We start from the raw sequence: 15,882 nt of genomic DNA, 5'->3' as shown, positions 1-15,882 counted from the left end.
CCTTCACTTCGATGTATAACCTTTACATAGCAAACAAAAGACGAAACCATATGGGTCTAAACTATATAACGTTTTAATCACCAGTGATAAAAAGCCTTTTTAGTCCCTAGGGAGTACAAGTCAACTGTTGTGAACAGTTGTAAATGTCGATTGTAAGCAATTGCATGGTTCGAAATTATTTATCGATTCATTTATTCGGTTAGAGATTTCAGAAAGGTTTTATTGTAGCTTATTGTTGCATTCTTATCAATTGTGCGACATATCGATGATATAATGTACAGTAGGACAATTGCAGTAGACGAAATGATTGAAAATTGAGCCCTTCTTTGTGGATTCTACGATGTTCATTCTGCTAAATTCTACTCGAAACTGACAATGACAACACCATTGAGTGACCAAAGGTAACATAAGGGAGTGGGTTACTACGAAAGGTATGGGGATCCATTCCCCTAGCAAATCCCCTTAATACCAATATGCCGAGCTGTTTGCATTCCACATAGCACTGCAGTCTATCCTGGTGCAACTATTCTCTAAAAACTACATAGGAAAACAAAAGCCCCCCTTCCTCTTAAATTAGTAATGTGATAAGTAGAAAATGTCTACTGGTTATAATAATTATAGTTCAGGAAAAATATCTATACTAACTCAATACTGCATGTGGGGGTATACAAGTGTTTAATCATTTTTTTTATGTGCAATAGTGCACTACTAGTACAAGTTAATTAGGAGTATGGAAAACGACACTATTTACAAGCAACTCAGTCAAGTAATGTGTAAGTAATTATGACCCTCGTCACTTCTGCATCATTGAACTAATCAAACTCCGCGGCGCTGGAAGCACGATTTAATCCGCGGCGCAAATGCTACTCGGCGCAACTGCTACTACACGCCCAGAGCCACTGGGGGGAGCCCGAAGGGAGTTATGAGATAAGAATATATCTAATGTTAATCGGGAATGTAAGCTACCATGATACCAAATTTCAGTCCAATCCAACCACTAGTTAATGCGTGATTGAACTTCAAATAAACAAACATACAAACAAAGAAACAAACACACAAACTTTCACAAATTATAATATTAGTAAGATAAGATAAGATTATTTTTTTAGACTAGTCGTAGAATTGCAAATTCTAGTTGATGTTTGTTATAGATTGTTTGATTGTTTCAATTGACAAATTTACGGTTTATATGAATTGTTTTACATTGTTTTCATAGATTGTTTACATACTGTACATTAGCGAATTTCCCATATAGAGAATAAACTATTACCTTAGGTCTCATGGTATGACTTGGACCCGGGACCGATTTAATTTTTCATTCTGATGTTCTAGAAACCAAAAGCACACCATCCGTTCACATATATATATATTTATATACACACACCCCAGTATAAGCGTGTCCGTTAGCACGTTAAAATTGAGCAAAAACGATCCAATTTCGATAAAGTTTGGTAGAAACGTGGAAACCTACGTTTTCGAACGAGTTCGCGAACCAGCATGATCTAACCATGGGAACGGTGTTTTATGGGGTAAAAATTGTGTTTTTAGCGAATTTCCCTACAGGGAAGTAGTAGCTATTACCGTAGGTGGCACGGTAAGACCTAGACCCGGTCTTAAAAAACCCCCTTAAAAAACAAATAATTTAATATATTGAAGTGTTTTGTATGGTTATTAGTTACGGAGAAAATTGTAAATTAAAAATTCCCATGTTATTCTTTTGGAGAATGAGTAAACTGTTGTAATTTGCTTGTTTATGCATATATTTGGATCAAACTTGCCAAATAAATATATTTATTTTATACTAAGCTATTCATATTTTACTAAAAAAACCCACTTTATTACCCTCCCTGTAGGCAGCAAACCTAGGTACAAGTTAAATCTAATGTTATTTGAATAGATTGAATTGAAAATCAAATCAGGCAAATGGAAATGCTCTTAGTCTTCAGGTTTGCTGTGGCGGGGGTATATTGTTTTTTAGTCTGTTTTTATGGACAGTTAATTAGTAACAGGGCAATAGTTGTTTTGAAAAACAGAATTCAATAATTGTATCTGAAAAACGCTTGCTCAATAAAGTTTTATTTATTTATTTAAAATTCAAGCTTCAAATTTTACGGGATGAGAAGTCTACTTGTGTTAGAGTAGAGGATTGGTACAGTTTTGTGTAGAAGTGTTGTTACAACGTGTACTGTCTACTCTATGATCAACGGGTGAATCCAATCCATCTAATAGCGTCGACCTTGTCGCACTATAGAATGTCGACCTTCTGGGATATCACGTGCTAAACCAATGTAAGCTAAACATAGCAGCTAAACATGCTGCTTTACATAGCAGCATGTAAAGTTGTAAAAGCCCTCCTATCACAATCTACAAAAAAATGTATTTTTTGTGTGTGTTGTGTTTGTTTTGTTTGTGTTTTGGTTTTTTTGTTGACTTGTTGTTGTTGGGCCTTTCTTTGGGTTATGTCTTTCTTAGGAACTGTCAACCTATGAAAATTTGTCGGTTAATTAAGTTAACTACATTAGATCTTAGTATATCAATATTTAGCCAAGGCTAATTAATTATTTCAAAACTGACTGTAAGTTAAACTTAATTATTTCATGCTGTGAATTCAATAAACAGTTCATCGCCCTTTGGATTGTAGGCCTACCTTTAAAATTTGTATGAAAATGGGATCTTCGGATGAAGAAGTTGATTACATGTCTGATGCATTTCTTCAAAGTATATGGTAGGCTGTGGCTATATATTTTTAGAATACTGGTAGGCCTAAAGCCTTTACATGATTGAAACGTTTACAAACAAAATTAATAAGTTAGGCTACCTAGGTCTTTATTTTATTACCCTAACTTACATAGGCCTATGCCTGTTGAAAATATAGCCTATTTTGCAAGGTCTGGTGCTGGAATTGCTGAAACCTAATAAGGCCATCTCCAAGGTGTACCTTAATACCATCTCTTCGTTTTTGATCAGGTTTACTTGATTAACTTAACCCTTAGAGTGCCAGGCGAGAAATAAAAGTAACGCTCAAAAAATGCCGATGATTTTTCCCGAAGGTCGCGCTAAAAATGCCGAGCGCGATCTGGCGATTTTTAGGTTAAAATTTCGTAAAAATCGAATTTTCGATATTTCGACCAACGAAAATCGATGTATGGCATCTAGTAACTTTCGACTCAATGTTAATATATGGGTTAAAAGAATCCGAGTATCCATTCGGTTGTTATGACAACTGTTAGATCATTACGAAACGTCCGGTCAGCCGGACGTTGGCACTTTTGGCTCGTTCTAAAAACGTCTGGTCGGCCGGACGTCGGCACTTTTGGCTCGTTTTAAAAACGTCCGGTTCCCCGGACGTTGGCACTCAAAGGGTTAACTGTGTCAGTTTTCTATTGGTGTGAACCTGGCAATTACTAGTGCACGCGCCCAGTAAAATCTATTGCTGGCCGTTTTGTGAAAAATATGGCCACAAAACTTCTTAGGTACCGATAATGTCAACAGATAGAGGACACTTTAACGGACACAACAGTATTAACATTATGTACCTGGGGAGTAAGTTGGGGGGGGGTAAACTCAGTAATAAGTAGTGGGCGCGTTCGATAAAATTATTGCCGGCCGTACTGCGGAAAAATACGTCCGCGAGCAATATTAACGATGATGCCAACAGGTAGAGGACACTTCAACGGACACGACAGTATCAACATCATGTACCTAGGGAGTAAGTTAGGGGGGGGGGGGTAAAACCAGCAATAAGTAGGCCTAGTGCGCGCGCCCGATAAAATCTATTGCCGGCCGTATTGTGGAAAAATACGTCCGCGAGCAATATTAACGATGATGCCAACAGATAGAGGACACTTCAACGGGGACACGACAGTATCAACATCATGTACCGGTACCTGAAGAGTAAATTAGGGGGTGTAAAACCAGCAATAAGTAGTGCACGCGCCCGATAAAATCTATTGCCGGCCGTATTGCGGAAAAATACGTCCGCGAGCAATATTAACGATGATGCCAACAGATAGATGACACTTTAACGGACACGACAGTATCAACATGATGTACCTGGGGAGTAATTTTTTAAGGGGGGTAAAAGCAGCAATAAGTAGTGTGCGCTACTATTGCTGCTTTTACCCCCCTTTAATTACTCATGCTGCTAGACAGAAAACAACTTAAGCTTTTAGCCCCAACAATTTTAGGCCTAAATCAAAGCCATACATGGGGGTTGGTGGAGGGAGCGCAGGAGAGGAGGGCCAGCATATCGCTTTCAAGGTCACAGTGGTTGCGTAGAGCGTGGGGAAGTAGCGCCGTGGTAGCCCGAGACACAGGCCCGCTTTTATAAACGGGCAGACTGGGCATATGCCCAGAGGCGCCAGTGGTGTGGACTGCCCGTCCGCACTAGGTAAAAAGGGAGCGCTGCTTTTGGGGTTTGCCCAGGGCTCCACTGACTCCTAACGCGGCCCTGCCGAGACATCTGTCCTTTATCGCCAGACTAAGGCGGATTTATCCGTCACCAGTCTGCGAAGAGTCAACTGTTAGGACTATATATTCTAAATTGAAAAGAGAAAGTCCTGAGTATTTATATTTGTATATATTTATTTGAATGAAACCTGTTATGTTTTAGTGGGAAAGAGGATATCAGACCTGGGCTAATTAAAAGCCACGCTCAGAAGTACGCCCACAAAAGAGAAGCAAATAAAAGTGAATGTGATGAGAAAAATCGTATTCGCAATCCGTCTCTAAAGGAAAAAGAATCATCTCACAGGGAAAGTGGACTCAGCAAGCCAATCGATCCAGAAAACAAAGGCTTCAAAATGCTACAAAAACTAGGTTTTAAACCAGGAAGTGGATTGGGAAAATCAGGTTGAGTATACCTACTGTGAGCCTACTCATAAGACTTGGTAGTCCATTACAGACTTCTCTTGGCTATTAAAGCATTTTAAAATTTTTCTAATACCGGCAGATTGTTTTTGATTAACAAATTAAAGGGTTATCATATAATATTGTAGTTTACTGCCAACCCTTAGACAGATAATAGCCAAGGGCCATCCGTAGTATTAGTGTGCATTCGGGATAGGACTCATTAAGCACATTTGGGAAAAAGTACTTACCCTAGATCAAATATTTATTTATTGTATGGTATCTTTCAGTAATCAACCTTATTAAATTATGCCTACGATTTACCAACTAGCCTGTAGCCTGCAATTTCTTCAATTAATCTAAAATATATTATAAATCTAAAAAAGTAGGTTTGCAGGTAAACAAAATTGTCCTCAAAAGCCATTACTGCAAATTTACCTCCATGATCCAAGTAACAACCGCTTCATCTGGCTTGTAGAGAGAAGATATTGTACCTAGTATGGCTCAATTGTTAACTTTATGAGTTACAAAGCCCCTCAAGCTAGACCTACATGAAAGATCTGGAATGGAAGCTATCCTTGTTACAATTTTCAGGAACTGTGCCCACCCATATCAAAGGGAAACCTGTTCAACAAACCCAAACCTTGTGGAAATTTGCATATCTCTCCTCATACTGTTGTTTGATCAAGGGGTAATTTTTATATAGGTATCGTACTGACATTTGATATTGATTTTTATTGGTTTGGTCAAGTTAATGATTACTATGTTTATTTTTGGAACTCCTCAGGGGAAGGTCGTGTGGAGCCAGTTTCAGTTGAAGTCAAAGCTGACAGGCAGGGTCTTGGCAGGAAGTCTTCTTTGGAAGAGATTGCCCGGCTACGAGCTAAATACAGAGCTGAAGCTAAAGAAAAGCTCCTCAACATCAATGACTACAGATCAAGGAAAGCTGAAGAAGCTGCCGAAAGGAAAGCATCTCTTGATCTATTCAAAAGTCAGCGAGTTTGTTGGGAGTTGGATACCAAAGAAGTAAGTTTGTGTGATGGATTTAATCCCTAAAGCAAGTAGTATTAATTTATAACTTTATTACTTTCCTCTCTTTACGCTTGCTGTGAAGTAACATCCTCAGTGGCAATTGGCAAAGATGCCTCAGAAAACAACACCACAGATATCGGCAACTAGCAGCAGGTTTAATTTTGGGACTATATTCTTTGTATCATCAAAGAGTATAGTCCCAATTTGCCACCTGTTTTGTATTTATTTTATTTTATAACATTTATTCACAACGGAAAATTCCCAATACATACATGAAATTACAAAATTGTGGCATGCGATGATACAGTTAAGTAGACATAGTGTAACATTAACCAGAGTTACAGTAACAAAAACTTGGTAAATAACAATAATTTAAGTAACAATAAATTAACAGCAATAAATAAACAAGAGGAAAAATAATAACAATTTAGTGGCAGACGATTGTGAAGTTATAAGAATAGAAAGTGGTACAATATGAACAACAAAAATTGCTTCAAGTAAGACGGAGAAATTGTGGTATGTGATGAGAACAGAACAGTACAGAGCTAGAAACTAAATAACAAAGCAGCTAAGGCCCTGTACACATGAGGGCGGCAGCCGCCGTGGTTGCTATTGCACGGGAACCGTGGCGGTTGAAAGTACAAAGGAGCAAATGGGACCGTTCACATGCAACCGCCCACTTCCAGTCAACCGCAACAAACCGCGGCGGTCGTAGATTTCTCTTCGACCGCCGCAGATCCCGCGCGGTTGGAGTTACTTGAGTTGGCATGAGAGCGTACACATGAGGGCGGTAGCCGCCGCGGTTGACTTGCGATTGGTACTAGGATCACACAGTCACACGCTTCTGCGCGCTCACCCTGTGGACATCGCATGTGTGTTCGAGTAGTGGTAGTGTGAGCTAGTTTATGTAGTGCTTGTAGTTGTAGTGTACAATGGCCATGCAAGCGGCTGTTGAACCAGAAAACTTCGACACCGAATTGTTCATCGAAGAAGTGACAAAAAAGAAGATGCATGGAACATGCAAAGTGATGATTATAAAAATCGTGTTTTAAAAATGTTGGCCAAAGGCAGGTTAACTCTTCCAGCTCCATAACTGTGTAATATTACATGTCATTCATTCATCATTAACATTAATTTCTCTATTATTTTGTATATTTTCTCTCATAATGTCTGTTAATGCCCCTGATAATGTATTATCAGTTATTTAATATGTTTCTCCTTGTTAATGTGTTATTTTATCAAATTTTGTTCAATGTTATATAATATCCCATCACCCCACAGAAACATCATCTCTTTTTATGTTACAATATAATATTTATGCCAATTCTCTCCATACCTATCCTGTATTCATCAAAAACCAACAATAATCATTTACTTAGAATAATATATAATTGTAAGAAAATTGCAATATAGTAATAACATCTTAAATATAGTATTACTTTTCAAAATTATCCAAAGAAAATCAAAATTACTGTGGCAAGTGTCATTCATGTGAATTAACCAGCTGTACATCACTTCAACAATGGACATGGACTTCCTGAGCTTCTACCATTGCCTCTCCCCAGATCCTGCCAACTCTTCACAGTGTGAACATCATTCTATTGGAAATTGTGTTTAATTTAAACTAAAATTCATAATCCCAAAGTAAAACCTAAAATTTAAATTTCTCATCATCCAAAAGTATTGGACAAGTGCATTGAAGAGTACCAATTTATAAGAAGACAGACACTCTAAATTTGGTAACCATCATCCATCTTATTTAACTAAGAACAAATTTAATCTTCATTGGACATTTAACCAGCATAGCCTACTAGGCCCAATTAACTTAACTCATCAAGATATATATATTTCAAATTGAACTTTTATTCAAAATTTAATCTTCAAATTCTATTTTATTTCATTAAATTCAGTGAAACCATTTGGAATCTTTCTTTGGACATTAACATTATTATATTAATAGCATCATGAACCTAGCTTAACTTATTTCAGAACAATAACTAAATTAAATTATTTGCTTTTTAAAGAAGCCTAATATATCATTCGAACCGGCACGACCACCCCTCCCTGAGATTAAGAGGTCATCTATTTGAATATTAATTAGTACTTAAGAAGAAACCAACCCAATATAGGCCTAAGCCTAGAGAATCTTTTCATCCACTTTGGAACCCCACCATTTTGAAAATTTACCATTGTTAACTTACCCTGTAGCTAATTCAACCAATAACTCATCTTATATTTGTATTTCATTAATACATTTTATATTGTAACTTATCAAATCTATTTATTCTTAAAATAATTCATATTATAATATTAAGATAAAAACTTACCTTATGAAACAGAAATAAAACACAAATTAGGAATTATCTTTATTAAGAAAGAAATGACTTCAAGTTCAATGTGGGCTAACTTAATAGCCAAAGGAATTTTGTAGGCCTAAGTTTATGAAAGTCTATAGAAAGCTTTATAGTGTATAGCAACTGTACTAGCTGTTGTGTCCGAGAGTTTTGAGGAGCTAATAATCACACCAAAACCGCTGCGGCTGCCGCAGCCATGTGTACAGGGCCTAAAACAGGACATTTACCTATTAAGATTAGAATCTATATAATTATTACGCTACATGAAACTTTGTCGGTTGAACTCCTCCGCCATTTCTTAACCGATTTTATCCATTGACGTCTCATTGGAAAGAGCGTGTCGCGTAGATTTGCAAACTGACCTTACATTTTTGAAAAAGTCCCTTGGGCTCTGCCGCAGTGGCTGTTAAAGTTCCCATGTTATCCTTATGAAGAACATGATTGTTTACATTTTGATCAGCTGTATATTTTAATTGCTGTTATTTTTCATTTCAAAGACTTAAACTCATCGGAAATTATGATGACTTTTATTTATTTTTAAATAACTACTTTACTTCTTTGCAATTGCTCGATTTCTAGCAACGTGTTTACTAGTGTAGATTATACTACTACTTCAGTTCCGTCTATTTACTCTTTATGAGTTAATCTAGGATTTTGAAATGAGCAAATTACACGAAGCAGTTGTTGATGCTGAACAAAATTTTTCCTACAGTTATCTGACAAAGTGGGCTTCCTTGCTCTGATTATAGCACGCAAAGTAGCTAATTTATGCATTTACTTACTTTTGCCACACTCCAGTATTCCATCCAAACAACACAAAACAGTGTGCTTTTTATTAGGCACGTAATACGTGTATGCTTGTAAATAAGTTGGCAACACTTAAAGATACCACGACTACGATCAGCTGGTGCAGTGTTTCGTTTCCCATTTCGTTCAACGCTTGGATTTAACCTAACCTAAAAAGTGTTGTATAGTCTTTGAAAGACTAATTTTTTATGCGTTATAGTAACTGTAGGACAAATATCATTTGTAATAAGATACAAAGTGCCACTTCACACACTAGTTAGACAAATGCCTGTTTTTCCACCAAACCACACAAAACAGTGTGCTTAAGACACATAATACGTGCAACCCCATAATACCCTAAGAGAGATAATTTTTCTCTAAAATATTTTAATAAATTGAATTTAATTTTAATGGTGTGCCCAGCCAATTTAGCACTGCAGCTAAGAAACCTAAATGAATTCAGCTTTATAACCTTTTCAAATTTATACATTCATATTTTTGTTTGATATTTTTCAGTCAATTGAAGAGCCAGCAGAACTTTGGTTTTGGCCTGCAAATAAAGTCCCCAAAGTGCTTGAAGAAGATTTAGAAGAAGAAAAGGAAGATGAGGGTGCTGAAATTAACCAACAAACATCGTCCACCAAAGAAGACGAGACTATGGACCACAGCTCTCCGGAGGAAGATGAAGATAGTGATGTGGCTTGTGAAGATGATACCTTCTCTGTAAGCTAATTTGTATTGATGAGGAGATTGTCGGGCGACGATGAGTTGTTACTGTTACAAAATGGTTTAACCTAAGATATTTTATTTCCTATCACAATTTATAAGAAACAACATATTGAAGTGATGATAAATTTGAGTCTAACCCAGTTCATTGGGTTACTTAACCTAGAACATACAAGACAATTACTACAGTACACATAGTCATGTTTTGCAAAATATGACTGATTGTGTGTTACTGCAGTAATTGTCTTGTATGTTCTAGGTTTTGTTCCTATGAACAAAAAGACTTTTTAAAATAAATCAAGAATACAGTAGGTATAGCCAAGATTAAGTGAGTGACGGTTCAAGATTATAATATCTTTGATGATCTTGGATCTTTTGGTCATAAATGAGCCATTTATCTTGTTTTTCTAGTGATATGACGGTTTGAAAGGTTTGCTACATCCAACTTAACCCTCATACAGTATCTAATTCACACATCCTGCTTCCTGGTACAGTAATTCTTCAATTGCACTCAAAATGTGGTCCCAACATAACAGATATTGTTGGCTTGCACCCACTAACATATTATACTAGGGGCCACGAGAGTCTGCAGTTGTTGGTTGCCAATAATAAGAATAGCGCGACGTTGCAGCATCGCCCGTTCACTAATTTTCGACTCTAATTAAAATATACTAAACAATATTTTCTAATCAGCTGGTATTATTAGATTTGACAACACCCTACTGTCCTCATTGGCTCCTTCGAAGTCTTGTGGTAAATAGGTTCCTCCCTCAACTGCAGACTCTCGTCACAGAAAACATACTACTATAACCCAGAATGCCAACCGCATGGTAAAAAGCATTAAGTGTTTTGAGAGAGCTTTGCCTGTCAATTCGTAGGCAGCGCCACCAGCGTTGCTATGCTGAGTGCATGGCAACGCTGGTGGCGCTGCCTCTCAAAACACTTAATGCTTTTTAACATGCGGTTGGCATTCTGGGTTATAATAGTATGTTTTCTGTGCTCTCATGGACCATAGTAGTTATTCACGTAATTTGATATCTGTTAAATACAAGTCTTGTGATGCTCTAGGTTCAAGAGAAACTGGAGATGCTCACACTCTACCTGAGACAGACCTACTTGTACTGTGTCTGGTGCGGCCATACTTTTGAAGACGAGAGAGACTTACAGCAAGATTGTCCAGGTCCTCTTAGGGAAGACCATTAAACTAGTCAATAGTTAAGCTGTAAATATCTAGGTTTCTTTGTAAATAACTCTTAAATATTAAGTACTTATTAAAGACCATTGGAATTTAGCTAAACCAATGTTTTACCTTTCTTGAATGCCTACCTATAGTGTTTTGTACAGTGAATGAATGGGAATATTTTAATTTCTAAGATTCCTCGGTACAGACTGACTTACAGGATAACTAGTGTAAAACACAAAGTTTAAAACTAAATCTCATAACTTGCATAAAACACACATTAATCATTTTAAATCTATTTACTTATTTAATACGCAAGCAGGTTTTTTGTGACAATTACTCCTCCGAAACTACTGAACCGATTGGCATGTTTTTGGTGTCATTGGAAAGAGCGTAACGTGAAGTTGTCCAGGAAACTATCTTTTTAGGGAAATAAATAGAGAGTGAGGCCATGGGGCCCTTTAAAGTTCCGTAAATATTTCTCAATAAGATTAACATGGGAAACAAACATTGGGCGCGTTCTGGGAACATGTACCGGTGCAGATTAACCGGTGACTTATTCACCGGTACCGCCCCGGGGCAAGAGTCTTGGTATCCCAGAACGGTTACCGGTATTCACCGGTTTACGGTACACATCGGATTATAATTTACACATTAACCTATTATTTACTGTATAATATTTAAACCAAAGAAACTTGTCCTCACAGAATAAATTATTTGAAAATTATTCACTTAATACGTAATATAACCCCCTCATAGAATAAATTATTCACTCATGCAACATAACCTATAAAACTGATAAAAATTTTCATGGTGAGGTAGCCTCTGGATCACTAAATTTAAGCTAAATGGTTTAAGTTACCTGGCTTCGTCAAGTGATCCTTCTTCAGTATTACACTACTATAGTTTCGGACTTGAAAATAAGTCCATCTTCAGGTTAACCTATTGACGTTTTTGTTAACCTGAAGATGGACTTATTTTCAAGTCCGAAACTATAGTAGTGTAATACTGAAGAAGGATCACTTGACGAAGCCAGGTAACTTAAACCATTTAGCTGATAAACATTATTTGATGGATCCGCCATCTTGCCGTAGCTGCATGCTGTTGTCGTTGTCCAAGCAACTGACAACTGACCAATCAGAGGCCGCCGGTGTATTATGCACCGTACAATTTCTCCGGTGCATAAATCTTGCACCGGTGGAGGAAAAAGAGGAAATAGCTGTCTGCTAGGTTAACTCACCGGTCTCCCAGAACGACACATTTTTTGCACCGGTGCACCGGTACATGTTCCCAGAACGCGCTCATTGTTATGAAACTCCAGCTGTTGTCAGAAATTAAAAGTGAGAAGAAGAACATATGTTAATTGTAAACAGTCAATAAGTTTGCTAATTTAACAGTTTGCTACAAACATTAATTACTGACTTGGTTGAAATGAAACATTTACTATTTGAATTTGGGTTGGTGTAAATATTACAATGTAAAAAGCGAGAGAGTCTGGATAGTTTGATAATATACTAAAACAAAAACTGAAATAAAAGCCAGCGTGTAAGAAGCCGGCGAGTTGGCGAGTGTGCTTGTATTTGTTCACACGGAGCTTGTCCACTCGCCAACTCGCAGACGTGTAGAAAGACGCCGGCGAGTCGGCAAGTGCGCTTGTAGTCGTTCACACGATGCTTTTTCCACTCGCTCAGTAGCTGGCTTGAACCAAATTCTCCAACATCTTTGAGTAACAAGCGCACAAGCACAAGCAACTGTGTTCACACTGGGCTACTTTACACGCCTACTCGCGCAAAAGCTGGCGAGTTGGCGTGTAAAGTAGCGGCACCGTCAACTTTTTCCAGAGCTTTTTTACAAGCAGCTTTTGAGCGAGTACGTCGTTCACACTGAGCTATTTTACTAGCTGCGTGTAAAAAAGCCAGCGTGTAGCTTGTAAACTCGCCCCCTGTGAACAGGGCTTAAGTAATCATTGAAAGAGCCGATTTGCAAACTATGGAAACATAGGAGTCATAGAACAACACCAAGGAGAAGAAATAGAAATCTTGTTTTTTTTTTTAATTTATAATCATTATTATAGACAACCTAATGCGGCTAAGAGTAAGGCTATTTGTAGGAAACCCCATAAAACAAGATCAGCCTTTGAAAAATAATAAGATATTTACAAGAAATGTTGATTAAATCGATCTGTTATCTTGAGTATTTCCATAATCTTTGAGTCGAATCTTGAATCTTTTAAAGTCATCAGAAATTATGACTGTTATTCGTTTTAAAATAACACCTGTAATACTTAGCAATTGCTCGAATTCGAGCAACAGGTACACTAGTTTTATAAAGGGCAATTGCAGGCCTATAACTTACCGGTATATAGTTTATAAAATATACTTCAGCATGGATATAAAAAGGTGGGGCATCCAGTTACCCATTGTTGGTGTTATTATCATCATCCAGCTAGTCATTGTTGAATCGAAAGTATTCACCGTAAAGAACGATCAGAACAAATTAGAGTTTAAAATATTCAGGAAACCAATATGCCACCATTCACTCAGAATCCAATCATTCTTATTCACAAAAACTAGCTGCGTACATCAGTTTCGTCCACCGATTGCTTACAATTAAAGGAACGCATCCCCTCGATGACGTAATCTTTTGATAAATCTGGCGAATACAAGATCAATTGTATGGATTGTACTAAATATTACATCGGCCAAACGCACATTCCTTTACAAAACGGAACATCTTCTAAAAGCATCAACATTCAACAGCCCAACAAACATGATCTTTTGCCGAACATTTGATATCCCATGGCCACAATTATTATACCAACATTATAACAGCAATATGGACATTCTACATTTTTATAAAGACAGATACAAACTTAACACCTTGGAACAGTTTGAGATATATAAGTCAGTAAAATCAGGCCACCGAAATGTGCTAAATGACCAACAATTTCTTGGGGTACAGTTTCTTAACTGGGCTATGCTAATACCGATTGAAACTATCGATTCGATTAGTAAACCTTCTGCGATTTTTTCACCATCAGCAAGTTTTGTTGGTCAGGTTAGGTTATGATAGTTTAATTTGATAATAAATATATTTAAAAATATTGATTATTAATCAATATTTTCAATTCGATAGTTTCTATCGATATTAGGATAGCCCAGTTAAGAAACTGTACCCATTTCTTGTCTAATATAATGTATGACACTGCCATCAGTTTACTATGGAGAGGGGAAGTGTGATTGGACTCAAACTCTGCCAAGCTTTTCTCTTAACTGATCAGTTACAATAAATGTTTCGTATTTGTGTTTGTGTCGTATTTAAATGTTTATTTATTATTTTTATGATAACCAATATGACACTCTTTGTATGAAGAAAGAAAACCATCCTTGTACAGCCTGATGATGGTACCACAGGTGCCGAAAGCTGTGTTTACTACAACATTGGATTGCCCAATAGCAGGTATTTGAACCTTTCTAAGAGCTGAAAGCGCAAGGTCTTTTCATGAGCATGTCCTCTGTACCACTTCTCTGAGCAACCACTGAGCCAGAGAGGTACCGACACAACTCGAGGTACTGAATGAGAGAATTGAGAGCCGTTGACCAGTAAAGGGCAAGGTACTTTGTACACTTGTAGGCTATAGTACATTTAGAATTAGGTTGAATAGAGAGGATTGTGAGATTTTTAGATAGCTGAGTTGGTTGGTTCTTGTTGTTATAGGTATCAATCAACATTCAACATAACAACATTTTACAGGTTAATTGATGTTCTATCAAAGTTGGGTCCCAGGGATGCTACCTTCAGTTGTATATCTAACTATAGTGATTTCAACCCATAATCGTAGATTAGATTGACACTGACACTCTAGGGTGCATATTTTAATGCTAAGGTGAGTTAAGAACATTCCTCTTAGTTATGAGTTAAGTTTCATCTATATGTTTAAAAAGTAATAGTTCCTTAAACATATCTGTGTAAATAGTCAATTATTTGTGTAACTAGTGGGCAAAGTGGCACTTTGCTGCAAACGGATACGAGAGGAATGTTTACGGAATGATCTCGAGTGCAGCAAAGGCCTTTTGCACTCGTGTTACACATTATATTTTTCCTACAGTCGCCCGACAAAGTTGGCTTCCCTGTACTGTTTATAGTACAGAAAGCTGCTAATTGCTGCATATTTATACTTTGCCGTACGGTTTATACTTTGCCGCACATCAGGATTCCAACCAAACAACACAAAACAGCGTGGTTTTATTATGCACGTAATCCGTGTACGCTTGGAAATAGGTTGGCAACACTTAGCACAAAAAAAATAATAAACTTATATCAAAATCAATACAATTAACATAATAAGGAAACAAAACTTAACAATAATAAATTTTATATAAAACCCAAAGATAAGTTTTAGATTATTAACATCATCATTAAATTTGCAATTTAAAATTTTTAATTAATCAGTTTTTTAGTAGTGATTTCTATACACTGAAAGATAATAATTCTATGAGCAGCTGATTGACTAATTATAACTACGATTTAACCTGTCATTTCGTGTTTATAGTTTCGGTATTCCTGAACTTTCTGGACTTTTCTTTTTAACGTTTTTAAAATATTCCTACGATCTTAATAAACAAAAAAAATACCTTTTAAGCATTTTTTAAGGCGCGGAAACCACTTCAAATTACTAAAACATACGGAACTATATTCTCAAAACGCGTAGCAAATTTCTTGCCGAGGAAAAATAGCGGAGTGATACGGACCGCGGGTACTACTTTCTCTAGGGCACCATTTTTGTTGCCAGCTGAACCTAAAAAAGCTTTGTATAGTGTTTGAAAGACTAATTATTTATATGCTTTATAGTGACTGTAGGAAAAATATAATGTGTAACACGAGTGAAAAAGGCCTTTGCTGCACTCGAGATCATTCCGCACTCGCCTGCGGCTCGTGCGTAAACATTGCTCTCGT

General features: G+C 37.0%; 1 protein-coding gene across 1 annotated transcript; it reads left to right on the top strand.

Moving 5' to 3' along the window:
- The first annotated feature begins 2,450 nt into the window (after positions 1 to 2,450).
- Positions 2,451 to 11,033, top strand: LOC128992580 (G patch domain-containing protein 11-like). The gene is made up of 5 exons (XM_054416227.1): positions 2,451 to 2,725; positions 4,613 to 4,851; positions 5,636 to 5,874; positions 9,537 to 9,743; positions 10,815 to 11,033. Exons 1-5 carry the CDS (start codon positions 2,661 to 2,663, stop codon positions 10,947 to 10,949), a joined length of 885 nt encoding a protein of 294 aa, XP_054272202.1. The 5' UTR covers positions 2,451 to 2,660; the 3' UTR covers positions 10,950 to 11,033.
- The last annotated feature ends 4,849 nt before the right edge of the window (positions 11,034 to 15,882 follow it).

The sequence above is a fragment of the Macrosteles quadrilineatus genome, unplaced genomic scaffold, assembly GCF_028750875.1.
Source record: "Macrosteles quadrilineatus isolate MER2022 unplaced genomic scaffold, UCM_ALF_1.0 Scaffold_4__1_contigs__length_99947679, whole genome shotgun sequence".
Classification (NCBI taxonomy): domain Eukaryota; kingdom Metazoa; phylum Arthropoda; class Insecta; order Hemiptera; family Cicadellidae; genus Macrosteles; species Macrosteles quadrilineatus.
Note: the sequence above shows the minus strand (reverse complement) of the source record. Positions and strands in the feature narration are given on the sequence as shown.

Excerpts from the sequence above, each read along its gene's own strand:
- LOC128992580 (XM_054416227.1), top strand. The coding sequence starts at position 2,661 with ATGAAAATGGGATCTTCGGATGAAGAAGTTGATTACATGTCTGATGCA. Across the intron at positions 2,726-4,612 it reads GCATTTCTTCAAAGTATATG|TGGGAAAGAGGATATCAGAC; the intron begins GTAGGCTGTGGC and ends GTTATGTTTTAG. Across the intron at positions 5,875-9,536 it reads GGGAGTTGGATACCAAAGAA|TCAATTGAAGAGCCAGCAGA; the intron begins GTAAGTTTGTGT and ends GATATTTTTCAG.